The sequence below is a fragment of the Camelus ferus genome, chromosome 15 (assembly GCF_009834535.1).
Source record: "Camelus ferus isolate YT-003-E chromosome 15, BCGSAC_Cfer_1.0, whole genome shotgun sequence".
Taxonomy (NCBI): Eukaryota; Metazoa; Chordata; class Mammalia; order Artiodactyla; family Camelidae; genus Camelus; species Camelus ferus.
Window position 1 is genome coordinate 882,223 of NC_045710.1, and position 10,383 is coordinate 892,605.

The window sequence follows — 10,383 nt, forward strand, 5'->3', positions numbered from 1 at the left end:
GTCCCAGGGTCGGTTGGTTCCCACTTCCTTGAGGCCAGTGCTCAGAACCGTGGCAGCTTCTGTCGTGGCTGCAGTCTGGTCGGCACGCAGGCAACTTCTTCCGCCTGGTGGGGGCTTCAGCGCCTGCAAACAGCTCAAAGGACAGGGCTCAGGACACACAGCCCTCGAGGAGGAGCTGCGGGTCTTTGCCTTTGTGTGACGGCTCAGCCATTATTTTGTCTCGTTTGACTGTTTTCCTTTGTTTCTGCATTTTTTCCTTCTCTGATTAAATTTACTCTTTGGCCGAAGTTTTCACAGAAGGAGGCAGGAGGAGGATGTGGGCGTGGGGGGTGTTGCACTGGGGAGACCCCACAGGGTCGGCCAGGTGACCTCCTGAGCGTGAGAAACTCGAGGGTCCTGGTGCAGTGAGGGCAGGAGAGGGGGCACTGCCCCTGCTCCGCCTCGGGGCCGAGGAGCGTGGGGACGTGAGGCTCCACCTGCGAAGGGGCCGCTGCTGTGCCAGGTCCTCACACGGGAGGCCGTGGCCCAAATTACAGCCACCCGGTGGAAGGTGGCTCCTGGGAGGCTGTTCAGAAAAGGCAGGTGTGGCACGAAAAGGAAAGGGAGCTGGTTCAAGGACGAGGCTGAGAAGACAGTTTATGAAAGGGGAAGAAGTCAGCGAAGCTGCTGAAGGTCACTGAAAACCCGAACGCCAGAAGCACACAGTCAGATGCAGCAGAGCAGCCGGAGCGTCTGTCGGCGCCCTGCTCCTGCGTGAGGAGGCACTGCGAGCGCCGTGGGGGAAACGCCGCCCCGCCCGCTGTCCTGCAGGCCTGCGGCTCAGGGCGGTCGCCAGGCTGCTGGCGGAGCTCTCCCTCTGGGGCCCCCGGGGCTCCTCCGTCCTCAGCGCCAGCAGTGCCCCCGTCACCCTCATGCCATCTCCCGTCCCTCAGGCCAAGGGGAACACGGCTCCCACTTCTAAGGGGTCACATAACTTGATGAGGGTGGCCCAGGCTCCCCCGCTCAAGGTCCTGAACGTAATCACATGAGCAAAGCCCCCTTTCCCATGAAGGGAGCGCACCCATAGCTCGGGGACCAGGACGTGGACGTCTCGTGGCCGACGTCCCGCTGACGGTGTCCATCCCACGGTGCTGTGTCTTCGGAGGAGCAGGACGATGCTTGGTCCTCTCGGCGTGTGTGTTTGCCTCGGGCTGCAGCCGGCCCGTGCTGTGTGCACCGCGGTGTGTGCGCCTCACAGGGGAGTGTCCAGCCCCTTGCACAGGGAGCCACTGTCCACTCGGTAGGTCCCTGAGGTGTCAGGGAGGCCCCGGGCCTTGAGGAACGTGACTGTGTTAAAATGCAGATGGAGGTCGGGCCCTAATCAGGAATGGAAACCGACCAGAAGACCAAAATGTGAAACGCGGCACACTCCAGCTTTCAGTATTCCAAACACGGCTCCCGTGAGCTGGTTCTCAACTTGTTACTCGGGTTTCCACGGCCACCAGCATCCGGCAACCCGGTTCAAGGCACTTGGCCCCGCCCACATCTCTAGTCTCTGCTTTGCCTCTGGTTCAGTCCTTTGGGGTTTAGTCTGTTCCTTTTCAAGTCCTTTGAGGTGCAAAGTAAGATGCTGACTTGAAAGCTTTCTTCTTTAGTGCGAGTCCCTGCGGCAGCCTCACCGCTGGCGTCGCTGCCTCCCAGAAGTTCCAGTTGGTCGTGTTTATACTTTAATTTACTTCAGGGTATTTTCTAATGTCTCTGTGGCCTTTTATTTGACACATTTGCTGTCAAGAGGATGTTTAATTTCCACATATTTACTTGTTTTCCTCTTTTCCTTCTCCCAGTGATTCCTCGCTTCATTCCAACGTGAGCAGGAAAGATAGTTTGTGTGATTTTGTTCTTTTGAATTGTGAAGACTTGCTTTGTGTCCCAACCGGTGGAGGGCTTTTGAAGGATTTCACCTAAAGGGGAACGGCCTTGTGTGATGGCAGGGTGGCTGGGAGAGTGAAGGACAGCCTGGAAGACCATCCTGCAGCTGCAGGAGCGCTGCTTAGACGAACCCCAAGCTGGACGCCAGCCACACCCCACTAGGCCTGGGGGCTAAGAACATTCTGGAACTCCCTGAGCAACCCAGAGTCAGGGGCCTGGTGCAGATGGCCTCGCGTGTGCTCGGGCTGGGTGGCGGCCAGCTTAGCTGGCCGCTGTGTTTACGACTCTCCTCCATCATGACCGTGGCACACGCTGCTGCCAATCTGGTCCTCTTCAACACCGCTGGCCTCTGCCACCCTCGTCAGAAGACTGCGGAGGCTCCTTTCTGCCTGGAGGAGGCACCTAGGGTGATGTGTGCAGCATCGAGAGCCATCCAGGTGTTGCAGCCGGACCCTGTGCTCCGACCCAGCCTCGCCCCTACCAGGAGTGAGGTTTTGACCACTTCCCTAGCTCCTCTCAGCACAGGGTACTTCATGCACCTCAATAGTTGGTAAATGGAGGAATTCATAAGAGAACCTTAGGTCATCTGCAGAGCAGAGATGCACTGAGTCACCGGAGGGAAAATCATGGGAGTTTCTAGAATGATTAGGTTATAATGACCGCTGACCCGACTTATATTTAGAAAGTAACGTACTTAAGATTGAAGACATCAGAAATGCAAGAAGGAACTCCAGTCTCTGCTAATTTTAACCGTAAATGGATCAGCCACGGTGGTTTAAGCAAGACAGTGCTTCCTCCAGCCTGCGCAGCCACAGCACGTTCTACCAGCGAAGACTCGCGTCGCCTGAGGACACGGGTGTCAGAATAAGGCGAGAAACTCCAGCACAGACCTCGAGCAAAGCGTCTCAGCGTCTTAAGAATCACAAGTCTGCGTCCTTGGGCGTCGGAGGGACGTGAACGCCCTGCCTGTGTTTAAGTTCCGGAACGTCCGGAGGAGAAGTCACACCTGCCGCCCAGAGGACACTGGCCAGGCTCGTGCTCGGTGCACGTCACTGTCCCAGAAGCAGGAGGCACAGGGTGAGCGGGTCTTCTGGCTCTGAGTCGGGCGTGGGGTTTGACTGGGGTCTGTGCTGTTCCTGTTTCATCAGAACTGGGGTCTGTGCTGTTCCTGTTTCATCAGAGCTTGGAGGATCAAATCCCACATACCCCAGGACTCGAGCTGGAATGCTGGGAAGATAGTGATGCTCGGTGACCCTAGGGTGTGGGTCCATCTGGGCAGCATCCGTGCCCGCCTCCTGCTGGGCTTGGTCCCTCATCCCTGTGAGCTCTAGAGCTGTGGCCACGAGGCTGAAGGCCAGTGGTCCAGGCATCAGGTGGATGTCACAGCATGTAGGGCAGTGTGTCCTCCGCTCCCCGTTTACTCGGATAACATCATCTCCCCAGAATAATTTCCCCAAAGGGGCAGAAGCTTACGGGGAGAATGACTCTGTTAAAAGATGTCCTCTTTGATGAGCTAGTCCGTCTTAGTGCCTCAAGCATTCCTTAGTTTTAACCCTGTTCCCCAAGGCTTTACATAAGGACACGGGAAATGTGGCCCAGAAATGGGACGGGGAAGTTTCTCCTGGAATGGAACTGAGGGTCACAGGGGGCGTGTTAGGGTCGGGGTTACACAGGTGGTGGGGGGCTCACTGCTGAGTGAGTCTGGGTGGTGCTTGACGTCAGCCCCTGCTGCCTTAGTCTCTGTCTGCGTATCTCAAAATCTGACAGACCAACAGCTACAAATGCAGCAGGACGCGGGCTTCCTGTCCCTCTGGACGGCCCGAGGTTCCAGAATCCTGTGCACCTTACAGTTCTTCCCTCACCACCCCGCGCCCTCCCCGGGCACACTGCCGTCCGTCGGTGGGGCCCCTTCAGAGGGAGGGCCCGCGGGATGCGGACTGTCTGAGCACGGGGCGTGGAGCCCGGTCACAGCCCCCAGGAAAGCAGGGCCTTCGAAGAGCTTCCCTGCACGCCGGGCCTTGCTTCCGAACAGACGGCCACCCTCAAGGTGGGCGGGCCCTGTGGGGTGAGGGGCCTGCCCCCACCCTCCTGCTTCGAGCCTGGGGGGTGCAGGACACGGAAGGTGGTGGGCACTCGCCCAGAAGCAGATCAGAGCCCGGCTTCCCCGCCCAGCCCTCCAGCACCTGGCCCGGCCCGTCGTGTCTCCAGCAGCAGCAGCTGCCTGGGAATCAGTCGTTTGTCACACTTTCCTCCGTGTTTCCCCGCGGGGCAGCGGTGTAAGGTCCTGTTCCACCAGGATGGACAGAGTTCTGCCTCCCTAGTCAAAGGGTCGTGACCCATCGCCCACCCGGGGCCCCGCGTCCCGGCATACCTGGTGCGGGGTCCAAGCCTCCCTGTTCAGGGAGAACCCACCCTGAAGGGCGGTGCAGAAACAGAGCCATGCAGACATTAATTCTCGAGGGAAACCACGTAGGCTTTCCCCGCCTTGTGAGGTTTTGCACAATTCCAGCATGTTGAATGTGTCCCAGGCCAGGTATTTCCTGAGTGAACCGTGTGACACACACACGTGACCGACCCCATCCCAGACAGGGAGGGTGCCCGGGGCTCGAACACAGGTCTCCTCCGAGGGCTGCCCCCCGAGTCCCCACCTCCACCGGAGATGCTCAGAAGAGGGACGTGGGCCAGGGGCTCCGGGGACAGGAGACGGGGAGGGACCGGGGGGGGGTGGGCCACCGGGAGGGGGAGCCCCCAAGTCTCAGGGAAACGTCCGCTCCCGTCACAGTGAGATGTTTGCACTCACCAGACGGGCAAAGTCAGCAAGCGGAGGGAGGGGACAGGGGTGGGCCCGTCAGCACGGCTGGCAGAGGGTCTGGGCCGGCATAGCAGTTCCGAGTCCATTTCCACGAATCTCAGAAACAGGCAAAACTGAGGAGCATTTGTGTGGGGCTCCGTCTGTGCTACAAACTGTAACGGGGTGAGAGGAGAAGCAGAGGCCGGAGAAGGAGGGCGCAGGGAGGGCCGGGCGGCGGAAGACCCGTGCGGTGGGGTGTCTCTGCCTTTTTACTGTTCGCAGTAGCTTTTCTGATGGACGTAGCGTTGACTTACAAGGCGAAGTTTGTTTCTGGTGAGCGGCACGGTGCCTCGGCTGTAAACGTATGTACCCTTCCTCGCTGGCGGCTACTGCAGCGCGTTGAATGTAGCTCCCTGCTGCTGGTCTGTTTACGTTTCGTAGTTGTATCTGCTGGTCCCCGAACCCTCGTTTACCCCTCCCCCGTGTGATGCTCTTTTTACTTCGTTTTTAATTGAAAATAGTAACATTTTCCGCCCATTCGTACCTTTTAGTCCAAAACATACCCACGCAGCTGGCGGGGAGACGCGCCGTGCTTCACGGTGGACTTCGCGCTGGGATTCAGCTGTTTCCACAGTAAGACAAAGGTGAGCGCCCGGCGGCGGAGCAAGGAGCCCCTCGGCCTGGCGCTCTGTGGCGCTTCAGGGACGTGAGCGCCCACGCGCGTCTGCGGCCATCACCAGCCCCGACCGGCGTGCGGGAGCGAGTTGTCCTCCCCGGTTGACCCTCCTGTGAAGGCTCAGGTCCCAGATTTCAGGAGCCCCAGTGCCGGGCGGGGCCGACCTCCAGCCGCAGGGGCCGGGGTGAGGGGGAGCTTATAGTCGCAAGATAACTGGCGCTTCTCTGCGACATCACCCTGTGAGAGGACCGCGTGTGCGTGATCTCCTGGTAAAGCGGAACCCCCAGTGTGGCAGTGCTACTTATTAGCCGAACGCTGTAAGAACAAAACCCTGGACTCGACGACACAGCAAACTTCAACGCTGGGCGTCTGCACGGCGCCCCCTCCGGAACATCCGCGTGGTCGGATTTCTTAGTCCCCGCTCCCCGGCCGGACAGGGAGGAGGTGAGCAGCTATTTCTCGGCGTGAATCCGTTCACCCTCAGTCCTCCTTTCCCGACATTAATAAAGGCGCGGTACGCTGAGAAGGTCTGAGATGCACGGGGAAAGACACGTCTGAGCAGGAAGCGTCTTCTGCGCCTGACAAAGTGGATAAGAAGACCGTCTCCAGTACTTCTACGTTTCTAGACGATTTTGAAAATATTAAACCAAGGGTGGGGAGGGGCTCGCTCAGGGGCAAAGCACATGCTTGGCGCACACAAGGTCCTGGGTTCAATCCCCAGCACCGCCAACTAGAAAATAAGTAAGACCTAATTACCTCTCCCCCTAGGGAAAAAAAAGAGAGAGAATGGAAATATGAAACCAGAGTCAGCTAAAACTCCATCCAGCTGCCCGCCCCCGCCCCCTGCTGGACACGGCAGAGGCCCCACATGTTTACTGACCCCTGGGTTTAGGGCTGACCAATGCCCAGTTCTGTCGTTGTTAAGCAGGAGGGGAGAGGACACAACATGGCTTAGGAAACGGTGTGGACATCACGGCACAGGCGCGGGGCTCGGACCTGCCCTCCTCTAGGCTGCGTGTCCTCTGGGGCTGCCCACACCCACGTCGTCAAGGGTCTGGGACCGGGAACCAGAGGGAACTTTTCTTATTTGCTTGTTACTTCGGGGCACCGCCTTGTCCCTAAATGTCAACTTGCACTCACGTTTTCTTTAACCAGCGATGTTCCCCACTCAGAGCAGAAAAGTAGCGTTTCTGTGTCAGGGCCGTCAGCGGGGGCTTCAGGACGGACCTCGTCACCCAGTGGCCGGTTCCCAGCCTGAGATCGGATAAAGCTCTGGGCTGAGTTGAGACGGAGGTGGAACCGTGGTTTGGGGGGAAGCCAGACAGGAAGTTGCCTTTCTCGCAGTGGGAGGTGAAGATTTGGCTCCGACCTGACGGGAGAGGAGCCAGGCTCGGCCAGACCACACGGAAGAACGCCAACCAGTGAGCCTGCAGCTCAGCCTCCCCCACCGAGTCTGGGGTCCAGCCAGCCGAGCCGTTAGCAGGTGTACTTCCCATCGCCTGCGTTCTGATCACTCATGTCTGCTGCAAAGGAAGTGGGCAGAGGTCACCACCACTAACTGCCTGCCCTCAGAAGATGAAGCCTGGCCTTAGCCTGTTTCCCGTCTCGCTCGCCGGTGAGGGAGGGCGGAGGTGCCCGCCGGCCCCGCCCCGGGCACCTCCCAGGCCGCCGCCCCGCAGCCAGCTGTCCTGCCTGACCCACTCGGGGGCCCTCATGGGGAGTCAGAGCACGGCTTTAAGCAAAGGAACTGTGTGTCTGTTTCAGACGCTAGCATTGCTCTCCGATCAGCGCACACAGGATGCTGGTGCACAAGGAGCGTTCCAGACAGACTTGGCTATAAGGACCCTCGAGAATTCTCTGAACAGCAAGCAGGACTCTCACGCGGGGATTTTGGCTCTTTTTTGTCTATACTGTTTTAACAGCCGTTTATGATTCTATGTAATGATAATTATGAAGGTCATTCCCAGAATGTTCCTTGACCTCTTTTTAATGAGATTTGAGCAAACACCGAGTGGTGGTGTTCCCAGAGACGTTTGGGTCTTGCTTATTTTGTGAGGAATTTGGCAAAACCATGATTCCTCTGGCTTCTCTGGACACACATCCTTAAGTGACTGCAGGTTCCTCACAGGACAGCTCGAGGGCGGGTAGTTTAAAGGCAGATGAGATTTGAGCTGTTTTCAAGAAACCTAGAGGCTGAAACCACAGTGGCCCTCCCCAGCCCTCGGAGGGAGGGCAGTGGGCGAGGCGATGCCCCGACGACGCTGGGAGCCCGGGAGGGTGGGGGGAGGCGCTGCAGTGATCACCCACTGTTCCTGGGCCCTCCCGGCCGGGCTGCCGGTGCTCTGGTTGGTTCCTTCAGTTTATTCCGTGGGCCAGCGGCCCTTCTGGAACCCGTACCCTGGTGGCGATTGACGTGGCCTCCGAAAGTCTGCGCTCTGGGTGGAGGCCAGCAATCCCAACCTGAAAGGGCCCTGGGGCCCGAGCCGGGGGTGTGGACTCGGCTCCCCACCGAGGACATGGAAGATGTGGGGTCACGGCCTCGGACTCGTGGAGTTCCAGGTCTCTTGAAACCAGAAGGAACATGTGCTTTGACCTGGGCCGTGAAACCTGGAGACTCTTGGGCTTCGAGATTCAAAACAAAACAAAGCCGTGCCTGGAGCCTTGCGGTTGGGGTGGCGAGGGTGGAATCTGCTGCCCAGGGGCACACGGAGTCACCATGCCCTCAGGGTCCCCACCTCCCGCCTCCTGGCCTTCCTTGAGACTCAGAGAAAAATACGTGCATTATTTCAAAATAGATGCTTTTAATACAAATGCAGCATGTAACTTGCTGAAAAATAATTGCTGTTCTCTCCTGGGGCTTTTCCTGGAAGACAAAGGTTTATTACCGTGAAGAGTCGACAGTCACAGGCTGTCTTCTGTGAAGGGCAGCCGCTAAGTCTTTATTCTGGCGCAGCCTCCCTTTCTATTAGAGAGCAGGCGTTTACGGAGAATACTCATCTCTCCAGAACCGTGGTGAGCATGCAGTGACGTCTGCACCAGCAGAGCACAGAGGAGTTAATGTTGTCTACGCTTCTTGGCTTGGTTCTGGAGAACCCAACGCTGAGGGATCGGGATGTGGCCTCAGGCAGGCACAGGCCTGTCGGGAGAGAGGTCTTCATTTTATCTGCAATCTCGACCGCGTTCACTCAGGCCTTGGAGTGGGTTTTCCAAGGTTTACAAGCAGAGAAAGGAGCAGTGCTCTTCCGATGCTTTGGGACGATGTCCAGGAGAAGCCGAGAGAAAGCCGGCGAGGGTGGAGTGGGCGGGAGGGGGCGCGGTGGAGGCCTGGGCCCCCAGGACCCCGACCGGCCACTGGGAGCCTGGCTGGAGGGACCCCCAGGAAGCCTGGTGTTTGAGGGGGTCCGTGCCTTAGACCCAGAGAGAGAAGGTGCAGATTTTGAGTTGTGACCAGGCCCTCAGCTACACAACAGGCAAGTGTCTGCAGCGTTTCACGAGATTCTGTGACTCGTGACAGACGCTAATTGGACAAAGGAGCGCTGGTGTCTAAACTGCTCACCGGTTCCTTCCTTTACAGGACGTGCTCTGGAGATTTAAGTTCTCTCAGCTGAGGGGATCTTCGGACGACCAGAAAACCCGAGTGAAGCTGCTGTTTGAGAATCTGGGCACCAGGCAGATCGAGATGAAGGTAGGCCTTGTGCCCCCGAGCCCAGCCCGTCCAAGGGAAGCCCCGTGCCCCAGGGGGACGTTCCCTTCCCCCTGCCAGGGGACAGAGGACTGGTCTCCAAGTGTGAGCCCCTCTCAGAGTCAGCAGGGTGTCCCTCAAGGAGCGCACACACGCTGCCTCCTGCTCAGGGGCTTGATGCTAAAGTCCTGATCACTGACACGCATTATTTGTCTTCACTCCAAGTCACAAGTTTCTCAGTGAGCACCAGCAGGAGATCAGTATTTAAAAATAAATGGGGGGGCACAGCTCATAACGCAGAACAGGGGGCACAGCTCATAAAGGGGAGGGGGCACAGCTCATAAAGGGAGGGGGGCACAGCTCATAAAGGGGAGGGGGGCACAGCTCATAAAGGGGAGGGGGGCACAGGTCATAAAAGGGAGGGGGGCACGGGTCATAAAGGGGAGGGGGGCACAGCTCATAAAAGGGAGGGGGGGCACAGGTCATAACAGGGAAGGGGGGGCACAGGTCATAAAGGGGAGGGGGCACAGCTCTATAAAGGAGGAGGGGGCACAGCTCATAAAGGGGAGGGGGCACAGCTCATAAAGGGGAGGGGGGGCACAGGTCATAAGAGGAGGGGGGCACGGGTCATAAAAGGGAGGGGGGCACAGGTCATAAAGAGAGAGGCACAGTCTCATAAAGGGGGGGGCACAGGTCATAAGGGGAGGGGGGCACAGGTCATAAAGAGGAGGGGGCACAGCTCATAAAGGGGAGGGGGCACAGGTCATAAAAGGGGAGGGGGGCACAGGTCTAAAGGGGAGGGGGGCACGGTCATAAAAGGGAAGGGGGCACAGGTCATAAAGGGAGGGGGGCACGGGTCATAAAGGGGAGGGGGGCACAGGTCATAAAGGGAGGGGGGCACGGGTCATAAAAGGGAGGGGGCACAGGTCATAAAGGGGAGGGGGGCACAGGTCATAAAGAGGAGGGGGGCACAGCTCATAAAGGGGAGGGGGCACAGCTCATAAAGGGGAGGGGGCACAGGTCATAAAGAGGGAGGGGGGCACGGTCATAAAAGGGAGGGGGCAAAGGTCATAAGAGGAGAGGCACAGGTCATAAAGGGGAGGGGGGCACAGGTCATAAAGGGGAGGGGGCACAGGTCATAAAGGGGAGGGGGGCACAGGTCATAAAGAGGAGGGGGCACAGTCATAAAGGGAGGGGGCACAGGTCATAAAGGGGAGGGGCACAGGTCATAAAGGGGAGGGGGCACGGGTCATAAAAGGGAGGGGCACGGGTCATAAAGGGGAGGGGCACGGGTCATAAAAGGGAGGGGGGCACACGGGTCATAAA

At 58.5% G+C, this 10,383-nt stretch overlaps 1 protein-coding gene across 1 annotated transcript in view; it reads left to right on the forward strand.

Annotated features, from left to right (window-relative positions):
• SNTG2 (syntrophin gamma 2) overlaps nt 1-10,383 on the forward strand; it is a 121,957-nt gene that overhangs the window by 103,889 nt on the left and 7,685 nt on the right. Inside the window, 2 exon segments of the mRNA XM_032497939.1 lie at nt 5,251-5,343; nt 8,950-9,060. Of these exon segments, the coding sequence (XP_032353830.1) occupies nt 5,251-5,343; nt 8,950-9,060 (204 nt within the window).